The sequence below is a fragment of the Carcharodon carcharias genome, chromosome 1, assembly GCF_017639515.1.
Source record: "Carcharodon carcharias isolate sCarCar2 chromosome 1, sCarCar2.pri, whole genome shotgun sequence".
Classification (NCBI taxonomy): Eukaryota; Metazoa; Chordata; class Chondrichthyes; order Lamniformes; family Lamnidae; genus Carcharodon; species Carcharodon carcharias.
Window position 1 is genome coordinate 189,856,678 of NC_054467.1, and position 20,886 is coordinate 189,877,563.

Sequence of the window (20,886 nt, forward strand, 5' to 3'; positions counted from 1 at the left end):
TAGATATATATATTACATTGGAATTATAATTCACTCTCAGACCAGGACTTAATTTATAATGTCAGACTAAAGACTTGAGTACTTTGTTCTTTTTGGATCAGCTTAGTAAATTTTACATGAACCAGGTGAGTTCTTCCACACTGCCACACCCATACATCAGCTTTGAGTGACATGCTTTCAAACTTTCCACATGACATGAAGAATTTTTTGAGTGCATGGGACAGGACAAATATTTATCCTGATAAAATGCCAGTGGTGGCTCAGAAGCTGTACATCAGAGATAGCTGGTGGAGTTATTGAAAGATGTGCAGCTGCAGAAGTGGGCAGTCGATGGTCTTGTGTCTGAAAAGACAATTGACAGCCAGTGATTAATTGACACAGGAGATGAAAAGAAAAATCAGCTCCATAATAAAGAAAAATTGAAGCCTCTGTGGACTGACCTAATTCTAGCCCCGAGCCAAGCTGTCTCAAGATAGCTTTGACAATGGAATCTACGCAACAATGAAGAAATTTGCCCAGTTATGTCTTAATCATAAAAGATGAACCCAATCTGACAATTATCACCCTATCCACTGCTCCCACTAGCCATCTGGTGGTTTACACACTACACATGCATGTGATGACAATGCTCTAAATGGCTGCAATTATATTTATATAGCACATACAAATGTGGGATAAGCCTACTCCAATCATCAGAAAAGTGATGGAAGAAACTATCAATCGTGCCATCAAACAGTATCTATTTGCCTGTATTCATTCAGTAAGATTCCTTCAGATTCAATGGCTATGCAACTCATTAGAGCCTTGATCTGGAGGTGGATGCAAAAGCTGAATTCCAGATGAAAAGTGTGAGCAGTTGCCCTAGAAATCAGAGCAGCATTCGACCACATGCAGCACTAAGAAGCTTTAGCAAAACTGAATTAAATGGGAATCAGGCAGAAAATCTCCACCTTGTGATGTTTGTGTTTAACGTTTATGCTTTTTTATAAAGAAAAAGTGCTATATATAAAAAAAACCTGCCAGTTGGGTGTGCTAAGTCCTGGATGTACTGCCCTGTGGTGTAGAAAAAGAACAAATGAACCCACAGGAAGCTGGGATTCAGAAGCAGTTAGATGTGTGTGTCTGTATTCTAAATTGTTAAGAAGAGGCAAAACATTTCAAATGGCAATAAGGATGGGATCATCATTATTAGGGGCTTTAGAGGCTTTTGATCTAGCTACAATGGACTTTGTAGTTTATGTCAAGCAAATGGAACTGTTTTTCATTGTGAATGAGATTGAAGAGGAAAAGCAGGCCTCAGTGTTCTTCCAGTCATCAGTATGAAAAATTTCACTTTATTCAGGAATCTCATTACCCCTGACAAGCCAGCAGATAAAAGCTTTAAAGAGCTTGGGGCTGTTTTGAAAATGCACTTCAATCCCAGACCAGCAATTATTGCTGAGAGATTCAAGTATCACCGAAGAAAACAGCATGAAGGTGAGTCAGTTTCCCAGTTCCTCACTGAATTGAGAAAATTAACAGAACATTGTGACTTTAAAGATTACTTGGATGAAGCTTTGCGTGCTCACTTGGTTTGTGGACAAAGAAATGAAAGAGTTCAGCGCAGATTATTAGTGGAGCAAGAGATACTGAAGAAAGTGTTTGAGATTGCACAAAACATAGGCAGAGGAATAAGTTGGAGGCTTGAAAGTGCATTCTAACAATGCCAAAGTTAAAATAGTGAAGTCAGGGAATATTCTCTTCCAAACAAGTTACCGCTGTAATGGAACAGGGCACTGTGCAGAAGCCTGTAAGTGGAAAATCACTGATTGTCGCTACCGTGGATAAAAAGGACAGTGTGTATGTAGATCAAAGGCTGATCACAGTAAAGCAGTACTGCCAAGAAAAGGGCATCATTAAGAACAACAGACAAGTTTCATTTGAAAATAAACAGGCAGTTTAAAAAGATGCATTACCTGGAAACAAAGTACAAAAGTAGTGCAAATCCAGACGCGACAGAAGGTGAAACTAACAGCAACAATGCAGAAGAGCACATTCAGCCTGATCTGAAACTTGATGAAGAACTAAAAGTTGGCATTGCTTTACATGGTAAAACAGTTGAAATGGAGGTTGACTCTGGAGCATCTGTGTCCATTGCTTCAGAGAAGACATGGGAGAAAATTTTCAAGAAATGCCATTGGAGCGTTTCTCCTCCAGCTTAGTACCTACACTGGTGAGCCTGTAAATATATTTTGAAAAATGTGCATTCAAGCTAAACATGGAGATCAAATAGCAAAGGTGCCACTTATCATTGTGAAAGGGGATCGTCTATCACTTATGGGCAGAAACTAGCTAAAAGAAATTCGGCTGGACTGGAATAAAATAAAGTGCATTGCAAACCCATGTTGCAATCCTTGTTAGACAAGCAAACTGATGTGCACCCCAAGAAGTGACTACTAAGCTTAGACCTTACTACGTGGGTCGATTTGAGCTGACTCTGCAAGACGGTTGTTTGTTATGGGGAATCAGAGTTGTTATTCTTTCAAAATTCCAAACAAGAGTGGTAGAACTTCACCTCAGTCACATGGGAATCGTCAAAGTGAAAGCACTGGCTTGTCCACATGTATGGTGGCCAAACCTGGATAAAGGCATCAAAGGCAAGGTCAGTGACTGCCTTCCATGCCAGGAAATGAAGTCTATTCCTGCATCTGTCCCATTACATACTTGGGCTTGGCCTGACCACCCATGGCAGAGACTTCATGTGGACTTTGCCGAACCACTTCTTGGACATACCTTCCTGATTGTGGTGGATGCCCACATAAAGTGGCCTCCTGTTATTCCCATGAAGTTGACTACTTTAACAAAGACCATTGATGTTCTCTGGGATGTGTTCACTACTTTTGGATTGCCAGAGCAGATTGTAGCTGACACTGGCACACAGTTCACATCATGTGAATTTCAAACATTCCTGTAAAACAATGGGATCAAACAAATTCTCAGCTCGTCTCAAAACCCATCCTCAAATGGTGAAGTGAAGTGCCTTGTCCAGACATTCAAAATGGCTATATTGAAGGGGAGGATGCAAATAGATTGGAAGTTGAAGCTGAATAACTTTTTTGATGATGTATCATTATACTCCACATTCAACAACAGGTGTATCTCCTGCTGAGCTGATGTTTGGAAGGTGACTGAGCACCAGAATGGATTTGCTGTATCTGGATTTGAAAGGAAAAATTGGTTCAAGGCAACTTGATCAGAAAAGGTCACAATGACACAAGTAAACCAGCTCACGGGCAGAATTTTACGACAGTGAGCTTTTCCGTTCCCACTGTCGTCAATGGGATTTATAATGGCCCGCCACATTTTACAGCTCCGTCCCCGCTGAAATAGGGCTGTAAAATTCTACCCCATGAGTTTAATCTGGATCAGTCTGTTTGTGTCCAAAATTACTCTAGAACACCAAAGTGGCTCCTGGGAAGAATCAAGTGTTGAGGACCACTGACCTATGATGTTGAATCTTCCTGTGGAATCTGGAAGAGACACACTGACCAGATTAGAGAAGCCAAATCCAAGGAACCAAATTCCCAGGGATCTCCAGTTAAAGTGGAAGATTCCTGGGAAACAGCTGCTCCATTTGGTGAAACCCGACTTGATTCAACTGACAAATCTGTCATACATGTAGCTGAAACTGTTTGACTTGGACAGAAACAAGTGGGAAAGTAGACCCTTCCATTTTTAAGCAAACAAACTGAGATACCTAAGCCGACACTATTCTCTAGACCAAAGCGAATCCGCAAACTGGATTTGTTCCTGGCTAAAGGGGGAGGAGATGTGTGTTTTGTGTTTAATGTTTATGCTTTTTTGTAAAAAGACATTTTTGTTAAGAAGTGCTACATTAAAAAACCTTCCAGTAGGGTGTGCTAAGTCCCGGATGTACTGCCCTCTGGTGTAGAAAAAGAATAAAGGAACCTTCTGGTTTTACATAGGGAGCTGGGGTTCAAAAGCCGATAACACGTGTGTGCTTGTATTCTAAATTGGTAAGAAGTGACAAAACACTTCACGGCTGGATTCATATCAGACACAGAAAAGGAGTTGTGGCTGCCACAAGGCAACAATGGGAACCTCAGGATATCACTGCAAGAGTTTTTAAAGGAAGCCCCCTTAACCCAACCATTTTCAGCTGCTTTGTCAATGAGCTTTTGCTATCATTAAGTTGGAAGCAGAGGCTATTCCCTGACAATTCAACTGTGCTGCTCCATTCACAATTATTCTGATAATGAAGCAGCCTACACCAGCAGCAACTGGAAAACAAGTGGGCCCAGGTTTACAAGTGGTACATTCACCGCACCTAAGTGCCAGTAACAGCCATCTCAAATAATAGAAAGCCCAGGTATCTCTCTGACCTTAAGGATGCCACTATGTCCCTCACCACCAACATCGAGTCACTACTGACCAGAAACTTAGTTGAAACAGCATGTCAATACCGTGGCTACAAAGGCATGGTAGAAGCTGTGCACTGTCGAGGAGCTCACCTAAAAGCCCCTCCATTACTTACAAAGCTCAAGTCAGGAGGATGATGTAAGACTCATCACTCAACTGTATGGGTGCAGCAGCAGAAACATTGAGCAGCACATCCATCCCGTCAGTTACCTGTACATTGTAGCTGTGGTATGTATTACTTACAGGATTCACTGCAAGAAGGTTGTTTTGACAGCATCTTCCTCCCCATGACCTCTACCATCAAGAAGGAAAACAGCAAAACCATTATAGGAATGCCCTCAGTTCAGCTTCAATCTGAATCTGATTTTGGTGCATCACAATTTCTTCATGAGTGTGAGGTTGATGCTCTGGAATTCCCTACTTAACACAATGCTAGAAGCATAATCACCACAAGGACTGCAGCACTTTAAGAAGGTCCATCACCAACCACTCAGGCAATCAGAAAAGGGCAGTAAATGCAGCCTTGCTGGCTTTACTCTAACTCCAAGAAAGAAGGAAGTAAATTCTACCCCCACATCCTCTGTCATTTTACATTGTTAATCTGCACCCTGTTACATATTCACTGATTTTGAAACAGCAACTTGGACTTATATGGTGTCTTTAATGTAAAGAAACAATCCAAGGCATTTCACATGCTCAAGAGAAAAAATGAACGCTAAGCCAAAGGAAGATCTATCAGAAGTGATCACAAGCTTGGCCAAAGGCATGGATTTTAAGAATCTTAGAACAGGAGGGAGCAGTTGAGGCAGAAGGGAATTACAGAGTGGAGAGTCTAAGAAACTGAGAGCATGGTAGCCAATGGTAAGGTAAAGGGGTTATAATCCCAGCTAATGTTAATACTCAATAAATTAGATCCCAGAGTGAAACCTGACTTCCTAGATCCTATCTGTTGGTTAAAAAAAAACTGTGGAGGAAGTTACTGAACAATTTCACAGGAGTCTGATGAACTTTTACCACAAAGAATAAAATATTTATTAAAACAAGAAAAATGAGCTATATTACACCAGACAAAAAGGTTGGAAAGATCTCAAAAACACAAAATGATTCAAATCATACTATTCCGTTACCCCAGCAATACCTTTACAGACACATGCAACTTCAGGAAAATACAATTTACAATATCTAACCTACACTATAATATTCAAAGTAAGTGTGAGGTACATGTAAATTAACAGGTGAACTGTGGTCAGACACACGACATTCCAAAGTAAATGACAGATGTGACCAAAGCAGATTCCATGGATTTCTTAACAACCCACACTGTGAGCCAACTAGTCTCACTGAAACTTTGTCTCTCTCACAAGGGCTTCCAATCTCCACATTTGAAGATCTCGCATTGGCATTCTCTTAAAACATTTCACCCCCTTGGATAGCTTCAACACTTTCAGATCTTCGGCCGCTGCCCCAAAGAGGTACCTTTGCCCTTATGACCCGCAGCAACCTTTGGCTCAGATCTCAGATGTAAAGCCCACTGTGCTTGAAGTCTGCTCCCCACAGCTCTCACTTTAACTTGGAGCCTTTTATCTCTGCACTTGTCATTTGTCTTGACTCATTGTGATCTATCTCTGATCCCCGCCTTTGTCCCTGCCTGGATTTTCTTCTGGGACCTCTTTTTGTCCCACTCCCAGGTTTGGGGCCTTCTTCCTGTCCCCCTCCTGGTGTCCTGCTCTCTTGGACACCTTATCTTAAATGGTGCTCTGGTGCCAGGTCACCTGACCTGCTGTTTCGCACTGTTTCACTTCTTTGCCTTCTGCATATGCGCAGGGCCGGTTCACAGCCCAAAGAACGTTAAAAGAACTAACTACACACGTGCAGCCCTTTCTCAGCCAGCGCACATGTGAAAGGTCCAAATTCCATGAAAAAACCGTGAACTGCACATGTGCACCCAGTTCCAGGCTGACGATTTCATTACAAAGAATAACACACAGGCTGCAATCAAGGGAATGGAGAATTTGGTCCTGGGAAGGGTCTGTTGTAACGTGAAATAGGTTACAAAGGTAAAGTAAATCGGTGGAGGGATTTAAATATGGAATATCATTTTGAATTTATGATGTTGAGAGGCTGGGAGTCAAGTTGGTTAAATAAGGACAGGAGTTGTGTGCAGGTGGGATTTAGAGCATAATGGAAAATAGGAAACATAGTTTTGCATGAGCGAAAGCTTACGGAGAAATGTCATGAAAAGCCGATTACAGCTGCAAGTTACTTAGAGCTTATTGAACTTTTTAAGGAAGACTTGTGTGTTTTTAAAGAAATGCAAGAGAGGATGCTGAACAAAAGATGGCTGATAATGGAAAGTGACCACTTTCTGGAAAATTCCTATGTGGATTATACTGACCGACCTGTCCCGAGAGAACATGGAATGTCACACCTGAAATGGTGTCATAGCCTTCTTCAAGCAGAGACACTTGAAAGGGCATTAGAAAGATGCAAAAGACTGAATCTTATTCTCCTGTGGTTGCAGAGACAAAAGACTGATTTGCACGTCTTAGCAGTCACCCAAAAATCCATCTCCTCTTGATTTATATCTCAGAATGTGTTAATAGTTCAGAGATGGATGCAAGACATACCTATTTCCTTGCCTGAAATACACAGGGGAAAAACATCAGTTAAAAGCTAAGGTGCTGGTGTGCTGGGAGAGTGGCAGCACAAGGCAACCAACTAGTCACCCCTGCAGCTGCAGGCGAAGTCTCTCTCTCTGTTGCAGGAGACAGGCTCAGCAGCAGCCACAATCAAAAAGGAAATAGGACAGCTGCTTCAGCTACCCTGCAGAACCAAATGTCTCCAAATCAATTGTGAAACTGTCAAAGTCAGCTCTACTGAATCACCCAACTTAACGGCTGCAATGTTCCACTATCTATGCCTCATGGACAAACCAAAGACTGATTTGTATATTTTTTAAAACTTTTATTTAGACTCTTAACTTCTCATTTCTAATAAGTGTGAATGTGTGTTGCGTTTTTATTATTTTTTCTTCAGGTTTTAGTAACTAATAAACTTCTCTTTGACTCAAGAAAGCCTAGTTAAATTGGCTCCTTCTAAAAGTAAATACATTTGGACTGAGAAAAGGTATCCACGGCAGGAAGGGATCCCTTTTAAATTAATCTTGTTGAGGCCAACCGAGGAGGTTGAAGAAAGGAGAACCAGCTCATTCGTTCTCACCCGGGAGCATAACAAAAGTTGGGTCCTATTCATGAAGTTAACAAATTGGGGTACTTCACCCGGGGACCAGTTGTAACTGGGGGAGGGGAGGGGGCGATTGATCAGGAGAGCATTTTAATAGTTGAGCCTGGAGGTGACAAAGGTATTGATCAGCATTTTAGCAGCATAAGGGAGAGGCAGTGGTGGACAATTTCATGGAGTGGAAGTAGTTAACAAGCAAACAACATAAAAGCAGCACAGAGGTGGTGAAGAGGTAAAGCTGTAGTCATCAGCGTAAATGTGAATGCTGACTCCATGTGTGCAGTGCTCTTGGTGGGTCAAAAAAACAATTCGAGAGATTTGAAGATGGTGTTGCAGGGAACTTGGGAATAGATCTGAGGCGCAACAATATGTTCAAGGTCTTGGACAAGAAAGGCAAGTTAGAGATAGGTATTTTGTAATGATTAAGGTTGAGGATGATTTTATTTGAGAGATTTAATGATTATGGCTTTGAAAGGGAGGGGACTGTGCCCAAGAATAGGGAACTTGGGTGTTCAGCAGTCTTTTTTCAGAAATCGGGTTTAGAGGCAGAAGGTGGGGTAGCACAAGCTGGCAGAGAAATGAGAGGGGTAAATTGGCTTGGCTGTAGTTTAGATTTGACTTGTTGGGCAGGGCAAAGCAGCTGAGGCAGCTGGCTGCTTGGCTTCTATCTTTGTGGCAAGGAAGTCCTGAGTCTTTTGCATTTGTTGAGAAACGTAATGGGTGGTGGGGGAAAGAGGGAGACTTATGAAGGCAGTGGGTAGTCGAGTGGTCTATGCACTTAGTAGCCATGCATGTTGACTCTATTTTGCCCAATTGCATCTTATTCTTCATCTCTATTTTGTACTCATTCTTTCACCAATATATACCACATTCAATAGGACTGATTGGAACACGCACACTTTTGATGAATGGTTTTGAATTTTTACCCAGCCGTATGTAATAACTTACCACCAGCACTAACTGAAGATGCTGTTCAGATAATTTTTCATGTTACCATTTGAATAAGTGAATACAAAAAAAACTGTATAGTAGTTGCTATATTGGCACCCATAGAAATTAAGCAGTATGTGACAAAAGGCAAGCACAACATATAGACAAAGTAGAGGCTCCGGGGACCACTGGTAATAGGTCCCTGAAAAAAAATTACGTAGTTGCACGTTGCCTGTTTAATACATGCAAATTTTTTTTAGGTTAATCCTGAAAGGCTAGGAAGAATTTGTAGTTTTGCAATGGCATTAAGCCATGTGAGGGATGAAATACTACTTATAATGCTTCACGCATACTATACTTATATCACACTAGTTAGAATTAAAGAAATGCTCCACAATATACTTAAAAGTGTACAACCATTCAGAATAAGCAGCTACCGTGATTCTAAAACACATTCAAGTGTTTGTCTAATTCACTTAGAATTCCCTCATAAATGTTCCGATGGATTGAATTGTAATTAGAACTTCTGACATTACAGTTCGGCTAGGCATGAAATGATTCCTTCCAACCTCCTCTTTTATGCTTTTAGTAGAAATCCTAAATTTATACCCTATCTAATCAATTCAGTGGAAATAATCGTTCACCATTCATCCTTCAAACAAAAGCTTTCACATTTTTGGACACATCAGTTAGATTTCCCCACCCCATAAAAACCAATCAGCTCTGCTCCTGTCAATATAATCCTAATTTTTCAATTTCTTCTCAATAACTAATTTAACTATACAAATAAATATACATTGCACCTATCAAATAGCTTCAATATTCTTTCTATACTGATCTGCAAAAACTGCAAACACCACTCCAACTATGGCCTAACCATTTCAAAAGGATTCTTCATCACTTCTTTACTTATTAATTGAATGACCCTTTCAAAAATAGAATTTCATGTACTCTTACATTTTTTTTAACCTGCGATTTTGCTTTATAAGACTTGCATATCTATGCTACTGAATCTTTCAGCTATTGTGAATTTTAACATATGGTGTTACATTCTCCAGAGACACAGAAACTTTTAAAAAGAGCTTCTAACTTCCAGTTATTAGTTGAAAGAATGACCTGACAAAATATTCACGTTTCAAAACTTTTACTGTAACAAATTACCAAAAAAAACTCACTAAACATTATATTTTGTAGGCAACTTATGCTTTAAACTACAGAGAGGAACATTTTCCTTTAATACTCATTACTCATCGCACTCTCCACGGAATTACAGTCCTTACAACAAATAGTCCAAGTTGCTCCCAGCTTTCAATAAGTTCTGATATTCCTAATTCGCCGAGTAGTAACATCGAGTGACCATCTCAAAGACTCCCCTCAGTTTTCAGAACGTTGCTTACACCCAGCAGCACTAAAGCCTGTTCAATGACTCTTCTTCCCAGGCCATATCAGGACAAATCTCCCAGAATCCTTAGATGGCAGCAGGATTTATCTCTTTGACTAGAGATCATCTCCCACCTGCATTTGGCTGTGGTAGCCTGCAAAGTCAAGCAGCCTTTTCACTCTCTGCTCACCACACAGAACTGTTACTGTCTGTGATATTCACTGATTTGTAGGGAAGCCTGTAACCTGACCCCAAAATGGCTTCCTCTGTTCTCTCCCCCATGGCAATGTGAAACATGTTAACTTTGCATTCAGGTAGAAAGCGATCCTTGATCCCAACTCTCTTTCATCTTAGAAGCAAATGGACGGTTCTACAGCACAAGTGTTACAACCTGATACCTACAACACTGCTCTCTCCACCACCCTTTTTTAAAGAATACATGAGACTAAGGACAGAACTTTGACCTGATTAGCACAATTTCAGGCTGTCTAAATGCATCATTATACTTGATTTTAAAGGTGCCAAATGCATACTTGTATTATTAATACTGTTCATAAGTTAATGCATATAAGGTGGTGGAAAAGATGGACATCTGACCAAAAAAAAATCACCTATCTAACTATGAGCTTTGGAAATCGGAAAACAGAAGAAGAGCTAGAATACATCAAAAGGCAGCTGATAAAATTTAGGTGCAAAATAACTAAACAAATGGAATCAAATGGGTGTACCCACACTGCATTGACTGCAGTGGTTCAAGAAGGCAGCTCACCACTACCTTCTCAATGGCAATTAGGGTTGGGCAAAAAATGCTGGCCAGCTAGCAATGCCCACGTCTTATCAATGAATTGAAAAAATGAAAGGAGGGAGATAGATTAGAGTTAGATACGCAGACAGATCATGAATAATAATTCCAACTCCAATCTTTGGAGGGGGAGCAACAGCATGACATGGAACATCAATAACAGAAAATTAAAAACACACAAAAACAAAATAAGCTTTATTGCTTATACAGGTGATTTTATAAAAAAAGCTTCAAACAGTGGCTATAGATGCAGCTTCAATTGTATGTCTTTTGTTTTTAGCTTTGAAAGTTATTCTTTGAGTTTCATCATCTGCAGTCCAAGCAAATGAATAAACTTCAGATTTTATTTTTACATTTGTGATGAAAGTATAACAATTTTCATTATTTTTTCTGGTTTATTGTGAAGTAGCTTTATGGGTGTAAGTATAGGCGGTTCTGTCTGTGTAATTTAATTACATTTGGAGCCAAGTTGACTGCAAGCTTGAAATTATTAAAAGAAGCTTGGTGTAGAAATGTACTGACATGCTAATAAGTAAACATGGATGTTGGTTAACATGTAAGGTGTGAAGGGAATTTGCCTTTTTAGATAAATGAAGGGATTGTTTGGATTTCAAAGTGACCTTAGTCTGTTCACAACTACCCAGATAAGCAAGGCTAAAGAGTGTGTTTATTTTTCCCAAAAGTTACTGACAATATTGGCACATAAAAGTTTTTATATTGAGTAAGATACAGTTTTAAAGACATATGGAACAATAGAATTTACATGTTAAAGAGATAGAAAAGGCTATGTGAACAGAGGGCCATGTAAAATCTAACAGGACTGTGTGGAATAGCCTTCAAGAAGCTGCCAGCCATTTGTGCATAAGTCTGCTATGTAAACTAGCTGAAGTTGAAGAAAGCCATATGGAATTCCATTGTCAATTGGGTAACTGTATTAACTTGTCGTTTTTGTTTTAAATCTAAATCTATTTTGAACTGTTGCCTTAAAGAGGGTGAGTAACTGGGAGTCAAGTCAATTAGGAATTTTAGGATTTGTTATAGTAATAAGTAATTATAGTCTTATGTATGTGCTTGAAAGTTTTTTGTTAATAAATATTTTAATTTAGTTTTTAAAGTCTCTAAAGGTCTTGGTGGACTCACTACTTCTGGATTCAGTGCACACATCTTCTTATAATAAATACAAATTGCAAAACCGTTGTGATAGCACGACCAAGTTTTCCTTGCGGATTTGGTCCGCCTGGCACACATCATTTGTACACATTTCCATGTATTGACACCAGCATAAACCAAATGATTATACCACCCAGACATGCAACTATATCTATAATATAATAGATGGACCAAACATAGAACTTAATTCATAAGCAAAATACTGCAGATTCTGGAAATCTAAAATAAAAACAGGCAGCAAATATGAAGAAAGGGGATTAAAATTTCAGATTCATGCATTTATTAGTTCTGATGAAAGGCTAACGTCCAGTTCTGATCTCCAATTTTGTAATAGCTTGTCAATAAAGCTGAACTAAAAACAATACAAAAACAGAATTACCTGGAAAAACTCAGCAGGTCTGGCAGCATCTCGGAGAAGAGCAAAGTTGGCGTTTCGAGTCCTCATGACCCTTCAACAGAACTGAGTAAAATTAGGAAGGGTGAAATATAAGCTGGTTTAAGGTTGAGGGGGGGTGGGGGGTAGAAGAGGAGGAGGAGGAGAGAAGTTGGGGGTGCTGGTTGTAGGGACAAGCAAGCAGTGATAGGAGCAGATAATCAAAAGATGTCACAGACAAAAGAACAAGGAGGTGTTGAAGGTGGTGATATTATCTAAGAGAATGTGCTAATTAAGAATGGATGGCAGGACACACAAGGTACAGCTCTAGTGGGGGTGGGTGAAATAAGATTAACAGGACATAAGAGGTACAGATTTAAAAATAATAGGTGGGAAAAGAAAAATCTAAATAAATTATTGGAAAAAACAAAAGGGAGGGGGAGGAAATGGAAAGGGGGTGGGGATGGAGGAGGGAGTTCAAGATCTAAAGTTGTTGAATTCAATATTCAGTCCGGAAGGCTGTAAAGTGCCTAGTCAGAAGATGAGGTGTTGTTCCTCCAGTTTGCGTTGAGCTTCACTGGAACAATGCAGCAAGCCAAGGACAGATATGTGGACAAGAGAACAGGATGGAGTGTTGACTAAGTTGGGGGAATTGCAAGTGAAATGCTGCTTCACTTGAAAGGAGTGTTTGGACCCTTGGATGGCGAGGAGAGAGGAAGGGAAGGGGCAGGTGTTGCATCTTTTGCGTATGCATGGGGAGGTGCCGTAAGTAGGGGTTGAGGAGTAGGGGGTGATGGAGGAGAGGACCAGGGTGTCCCGGAGGGAACAATCCCTAATGAATGCCGCCGGGGGGGTGAAGGGAATATGCGTTTGGTGGTGGCATCATGCTGGAGTTGGCGGAAATGGCAGAGGATGATTCTTTGAATGCGGAGGCTGGTGGGGTGATAAGTGAGGACAAGGGTGACCCTATCATGTTTCTGGGAGGGAGGAGAAGGCGTGAGGGCTGATGCCCGGGAGATGGGCCGGACACAGTTGAGGGCCCTGTCAACAATCGTGGGTGGAAAACCTCGGTTAAGGAAGAAGGAGGACATGTCAGAGGAACTGTTTTTGAAGGTAGCATCATCAGAACAGATGCGACGGAGGCGAAGGAACTGAGAGAATGGGATGGAGTCTTTACAGGAAGCGGGGTGTGAGGAACTGTAGTCGAGGTAGCTGTGGGAATCAGTAGGCTTGTAATGGATATTGGTGGATAGTCTATCATCAGAAATTGAGACAGAGGGGTCAAGGAAGGGAAGGGAAGTGTCAGAGATGGACCATGTGAAAATGATGGAGGGGTGGAGATTGGAAGCAAAATTAATAAATTTTTCCAGGTCCCGACGAGATCATGAATAAGCACTGAAGTAATCATCAATATACCGGAGAAAGAGTTGTGGGAGGGGGCCGGAGTAGACTGGAACAAGGAATGTTCCACATACCCCATAAAGAGACAATACTTTCTTTTAAACACAATTGACATCGCTAATTCATTAATTCTATTTATAAGATTAAGTCTAAGATAAGTTGAGCAACACTAAAATCAAAAACTGACCTGGATAGTCAGTTGCTCTTCCTTGAATGTCCACAGCCTCTTTTTGGTATTCTTATAATCACACACCATTGTCTCCAGTTCTGCCTCAGCCAGCAGAAGTTGTTTTCTACATCTCCCATAGTTCATAAGGAGTTCAAAAAAATCATTTTTATCCTGATTAGCCACAGAAAGAAATTCTTCAGTATATGTATCAACATTTTCTAGCCATGAACCTAATGCAAACATTTTCAGATCTTCTTTTGAAAATGGTACAACTTCAGATGGAATCACCGGATACAGTGTTCCGGAATGAGGCAAAACCTGCTCAGCAAATGCAGTTCCAGGTTCTTCCTTGACCTCCAATGGTAAATCAGGATACAGTCTTTCTATGGTCAACTGTACAGGAAGATCTGCCATGATGTTATGCAGTTTCATATCAATAGACTCTTTCTTACGATCATCCAGTATTAAAATGGCAGGTTTTTTCCTGTCCATCCTACTCATGACCTCCTTTTCCTTCAAATCAACTGTTACCTTCTGTGAAGAAACACTTCTAGAGTGCAATAACATTTGGCCCGAAGCACTGTAAACAGCAGGTTCAACATCACTAGTATCCTGCAAATTTTCTTCATTTTGACCAACAATAGTCTCACTGGAGTACGATAGTTCACTAGCCTCTGGAATTTCAGGCTGCTCTTGGAGCACAGTATTATTGCAATTACAATGGCAATGGCGAGAGTTCATCTTTTTTGTTTGATCCACATAAATTTGTTGATCTTTATTGTCTAACCCAACATGCTGTTTTGAATCAATTTCAGATTCAGCAATTGCAATAGGCACTGCTTCTATACAAGGTTCAGACTCCTGAGTATTTTTCACAGTCACCTCAACTATTGGTGAATTTGGAAGCAATTGGTGATCTTCACTTTGGCCCTCCTTATTAGGTTTTACAATAGTTTCTTCTTTTTGGCTCTTGTCAACAGCAGTATAACCAGATGAAGAAAGTCCTGTTTTTGTAATAACCCAAGAAACTGATTCCTGGTCTGATTCAGGTTTTGAACTTTCTTTTTTCTTAACTTCTGTAGTAACTTTTTTCTTTTTATCCTGAAAATCCAAGAAAACATTTCACATTAGCCTTCTTTCAATATTTCTCAGACATCATTTCACTTCCTTGATTTATTCAGCATCTCGTATATATTTGAGCCCTTATGTTCACATGCTGTACTGTAGTCACAAGTTTCCGTTTCATCTAAGGACGCATCGACAGTGACTTGCGTTTTAAGAGAAATGGGGAATTGTGTGTTTCTTTGCGATTATGAATATGCTTTATAAGTAACAAGTAGTTGAGGCGGAAGATTACATTTGGTAAGAGGGATACCTGTTGTGAAATTAAATCACGAAACTGTTTTAATCAACCGTGCCAAATATGTGGCAATGTTTATTTAAGTAGACATCTTTATTTGGAGTAGGATTGCTATCAATAGTAAGTATAAGGTGACTCCAAGGGAAGAAAATACATTATTGTTTCCAGGAAGATAACAAACATTCCACACAAGCCGAATACCTAATGCAGACAGAGCTATTCCAAGTGTGATATCCCCCTCCCTCTTGATTATTGACAACATTTGCCCCCACCCCGCCGCGGACAATGATTGCGTAAACAACCGCCATAAATGATGCCTGATCATCCGGTCCCACAGAGCGGGAGCCTCTCCTGCTTTGCGTTTGGCTTTACCTGCACTTTTGCTGCCTGTCTAGATTTTTTCGGCCGCACCGCTTCCGCCATCGTGAAGCACTGATCCAGGCCGAGCACGAGTGGCCACTCCGCAGAGTCACGGGACCAAAGGTCAGAGGTCAGACAACCATTCACCGTGACGCGTGAGGCTGAGCATGCGCTTGGGAGGAGGCGGGGGCAAGATTTGGGGGGGGGGGGGGGAGGGGCAGGATTGAAGGGAGATGAGAAGGATTGGGGTGCGGGAGGGGCAGAGGAATTGGGGTGGGGGAGGGGAGAGGAGAGGGATTGGGGTGGGGTGGGGGAGGGGAGAGGAATTGGGGTGGGGGAGGGGAGAGGGATTGGGGTGGGGGAGGGAGAGAGGGATTGGGGTGGGGGAGGGAGAGAGGGATTGGGGGAGGGGAGAGGAGAGGGATTGGGGTGGGGGAGAGGAGAGGGATTGGGGTGGGGGAGAGGAGAGGGATTGGGGAGGGGTGGGGGAGAGGAGAGGGATTGGGGAGGGGTGGGATGGTGGGTTTGGGGGAGGGTGGGATTGGCGGAAAAGGAGCAGCGATTAAGGGGGAGGGCAAGGGCAATTGTGGGCGGGGAAGTGAGATTTGGGGAAGGGGAGGGAAAGGGAGGGGTGCACATCAGGGGGATGGTGCAGATCGGGGAGGAGAGAGCGCAATCAGAAGGGAAGGAAGGGGGATCGGGGAAGTGGGGTGATCAGGGAAGGGAAGGAGAGGGGTGTGCATCAGGGGATAGGAAGGGGAGAATGGGAGGAAGGTGAGTGGGGATTGGGGAAAGATTGTGGGGAGGGAAGGAGTGACTGGGGTGAGGGGAGATGTGGGGGATTGAGGAGGAGAGGGTTGGGGAGGGCGTTGGGGAATTGGGGAGTGGGAGAAAGAGGAGAGTGGAGTGGGGGGGCTAGAGGAATAGGAAAGAAGAGGGGGTTGGGGGAGACAGCGGGGAGGGGGAGTGGATAGAGGGCTTTGGGAGAGGGGGAGAGAGAGAGGGAGCAGGGGAGAGGAAAGAGGAGGCGGAGAGAAGGGGAGAGGAAAGAGAGGGGAGGGAGAGAGGGGAAGGGATGGGGAAAAGAGGGGAGGGGATGGGGAAGAGAGGGGAGGGGAGAAGAGAGGGGACGGAAGAGAGGAGGGGGAGAAGGGAGGGGATGGGGAAGAGACGGAAGGGGGTGAGGAAGAGGGGGATGAGAGAAGGGAGATGATGGGGAAGAGAGGGGAGGGGATGGGGTCGTCAGGGAGAGGGTTGGGGTGAGAGGGGATGGGGAGAGAGGAGAAGGGGAGAGTGGGTCAGGGAAAGGGTAGGGGGGAGTAGTGGGAGAGTGGGACAGGAGGGAGGGAGGGAGAGGAGAGGAGAGGGGGGATGGATGGGAGAGGTGATAGATGGAAGGGGAAAGAAAGGTAAGGAAGGGGGATGGGGAGAGAGGGGAGGGGGATAGTGAAGTGGTACTGGAGGGGGTGGGAGGTGAGAAGAGAGGGGGAGTGGGGGAGTGAGGATGGATGGGAGGGTGGGAGCGGAGGAGGAAAACGAGAATGGTGGAGTGATTTACAGAAGAGAATTAAGGGATGGAACAGAACTTTGATTTCTATCAATAATTAATCGATAACTAACAGCCAGCAGCTGGGTCAAAATCTTGCAACTCCCTCTTAAACAACACTGTGGGTGTACCTGCACCACAAGGATTGCATCGGTTCAAGACTGCAACTCACCACCACCTTCTCAAGGGCAATTAGGGATGGGCAACAAATGCAAGCCCAGCCAGCAATGCCCACATCCCATAAATGAATAATAAAAATGTAATATCTCACTGATGTGTAACTGGTAGTAATAACTGTAATGCGTTAATATCTTGCCTGTAACTAGCAGTAATCTTGTATGCTGCTATTATTCACATAGCCAGAAGTTTTCTGGTGTGTCAGGTGGTCAAGTTGATGTCATTTTTAATAGGCCCAACCTCTTCTCCATTTCCTTGGACTCTTATTTTTTGTGAAAGTAACAACTTTGAACTGGGAATCATAGATGGAGTTGATATATACTTGGAGTTTACATGTCAAATGACAGAATAACCTGAACCAAACCAGCAGATTGCACAATGGACATTACTCGTGGTCAATATTTGCAGTTTTTTCAAAGGCACATAAGCTTAAACTCAACCCAACACCAACAATTCTAAACCACTCCCTCCGCCTGGACACAATAAAGCAGTTTTCATTGAGCTCTCACATCAAGTCCTGTCCATCCATCATCCCCGTCCTACATCACTGACCTATGTCAGATCCCAATTAGCAATGTCTCATTTTAAAAATTCTCATCCTTGTTTTCCTCCATGGCCTTGTCTGTCCCTATCTCTGAAATCTCCTCCAATTCCACAATCCTCTGTGTTCCTTCAATTCTGCCCTCTTGAGCATTCCTGATTTTAATCACGCGCCATTGCTAACTGTGTCTTCTATTGAGAGCACCCTAAGCTTTGGAGGTTCCTTTCTAAACTTCTTCGCATGTTCTCTCTTTCATCCTTTAAGATGCTTAAAACCTTCTTTAATCAAGTTTTTAATCATCTGCCTTAATATTATGTAGCTGAATGTCAAATTTTGTTTGATAATGCTCCTGTGAAATGTTCTGCCATGTTTCACTACATTAGAAGTGCTATGTAAACACAAGTTATGATATTTAACCCCCTCCATCATAAAAAAGTTTCAGTCTCTTCCTTAATATGGCTATGTATCCAATGGTTTAACTCCTTGTTAGACTTCATCTCATTGACACATTTGTGTAAGTAATAAGGCCTAAGTTGTCCTGTATATAAGTTTAGTGATGAAACATCTTAATTTGTATGTATTATTGGGAGTTAAGAAGTCTTTAAGTTTGCATCTCGTTAAATGCCAAAGTGCTGTAATGTAGCTATAAGAAGAAAAAAAAACAAGAAGTGAACTGAGGTTGTAGTTGAACATGTGTTGCATTCGGGTTCTGGTGAGTCCAGCATTAGCAGCAAACAGAAGCCAAAACTGGGATATTGGCTAAAAGGATGGCCTGAAGGCTAGAATTGTACGAAAATGGTACAAGTCAAGGTTATTTTGTTGTAGCGAAGCCACAAGTACTTCTCCCATTGATCAAGAATTGTAAAATTAGAGTGGAAATTGAGGCTAGCTTATTGTAGGGAAGCCATGAGCATTCTTCCCAATGGTCAAGAGTTACAAATATTTGAGAAAAGTTATTAGTTATGTTGACACAGGTACTCAGGTTTGGGCTGAATGTTGCAAAAGCTGCCCGCAAAAATTATATAAAAATAGAGGAGCAGCATTGCAGTCTTTGTATTTGCCAGGGGATAGCATTAGTCTTAGGACACTTGGCAAAAGGGGACACTTGCCAGGAGAGAGTTAGGTGTTTGTAGTTGTGCTAGTCGACAGTAAGCTTTAGAGTTGACCACAAGAAACCTAGAGGTAAATATGGGTTTAGGGTTTGCCATAAGAAGTCCAAGGCATCAGTATTAGATGAGTATTAGAATTCACTATTAGGAATAGAGGTAGTTCCTTTAAGAAGAAAGTGAAAGCTGCCTTCAGCATTCAGCAGCAATTATAGACTGGGAGAGAGAGAGAAAGCATTCAGCAAGTGGCTGTGAAATAGGTAGACTGGGAAATTAGAAGTCTTAAAGCTGCAAAGGGGTTTTTGTATGTATATTAGAATTAAATTGACTAAGGTAGAATCTTCAAGGCTCCTTGAGTCAAGAGATCAGGTCCTGGGGACTAAAGAAAAGACTTCAGAAGTCCTGCGATCTGTGTGTGTCCACACGCATGACAATGTATCAAGTCATGCCTCAACTATTGAAATGTTCTGTATTAATCTTTGTTGTCCAATAAGCCTTGGTAGTTTGCATTCTAACTTAGTGATTATCCTTTTTGCCAATAAGGTTATTCCCTGACAAGAATTTCCTTGTTCTGGGATTTAGTATGGAGTTCAAATCCCAACAAACCCTTATTCCAACAACCTTCCTTCTCTGACCTTGATTCCTCCAGTGAGAACTGTTCATATCCTTTGGTTCCACTGGTGGGCAAATGGGGAACAATCTTTCACTATTTACACATAGTAATGTCCCTGGGTTTCACTGACCTCTTCTCTGACTCACTGCTTTTTCAATGCTTCTCTTATTCACCACATTGCTGCTGCTGCTCCAGGCACTGTGGGAAACGTGGGTTCCCTCTGTCACCTCACACCCATTCCCCAGTCTCCCTCTTTCCCAAAGCTCCCATTGCTCATTCCCCCTCTTCTTCCAGCAAGGGCCCCATTCCAAATATCCCACTCCCCCATATCTTAATTTCCCAATCTCCTTCTTTCCCCCAATTCCAGAGACCTATCCCCTGACAAATTTCAATGACCTCTCTGCTGATGATTTCAGAGCCCTCACCCCAGATTTCAGAAGCTCCCCCTTTATCGTCCACCCTGCCCCTTGAGTACATAGGACCCCCCTTCTTACTCCCACCCACCTTACCCTGCCATCCAACCATGTTGGTTGTGACTTTCTGTGGGTGACATCACTAAGCAGCTGCTAGTGATGCGCTCTGTGGGGATGACTGGGAATTGACTGTGTTTAAAGTTAATGTAATATGAGGTCCCCAGCATCATAGATGCTAGTCCTCAGCCAATTCGATTCACTCCACGTGAGATCAAGACACTGGATACTGCAAAAGCTAAGGGGCTTGACAACATTCCAGCAATAATACTGAAGACTTGTGCTACAAGTCACTGCAGATACAGCACTGGCATCTACACGGCAATGTCCTGTCCACAAAACGCAGGACAAATCCAACCCAGCCAATTAACGCCCCATCAGTCTACTCTTGATCATCAGCAAATTCATGGAAGGTGTCATTGACAGTGTTAACAAATAGCACTTACTCAGCAACAGCCTGCTCAGTGACACCCACGGCCACTCAGCTTCTGACCTCATTACAGCCTTTGTCCAAACATAGTCAGAGGAGCTAAACTCAAGAGGCGAGGTGAGAGTGACTGCCCTTTACATCAAGGCAGCATTTGCCCCAGTGTGGCATCAAGAAGCCCTAGCAAAACTGAAATCAATGGGAATCGGGAAAAACACTCTGATGGTTGGAGTCATACATAGCACAAAGAAAGATGGTTGTGGTTGTTGTAGGTCAATCTCTTCTGCCCTGGGGCATTGCTGCAGGAGTTCCTCAGGGTAATGTCCGAGGCCCAACCATCTTCAGCTGCTTCATCAAAGACCTTCCCTCCATCATAAAGTCAGAAGTCAGATGTTTGCGGA

At 42.3% G+C, this 20,886-nt stretch overlaps 1 protein-coding gene across 1 annotated transcript in view; it reads right to left on the bottom strand.

Annotated features, from left to right (window-relative positions):
* epg5 (ectopic P-granules autophagy protein 5 homolog (C. elegans)) overlaps positions 1–15,718 on the bottom strand; it is a 184,971-nt gene extending 169,253 nt beyond the window's left edge. Inside the window, exons 1-2 of the mRNA XM_041187115.1 lie at positions 15,618–15,718; positions 13,904–14,986 (exon numbers count right to left, since the gene is read on the bottom strand). Coding sequence (XP_041043049.1) covers positions 13,904–14,986; positions 15,618–15,668 — 1,134 coding nt within the window. The 5' untranslated portion in view covers positions 15,669–15,718. The remainder of the gene's footprint in view (positions 1–13,903; positions 14,987–15,617) is intronic.
* Between the last annotated feature and the right edge of the window lie 5,168 nt (positions 15,719–20,886).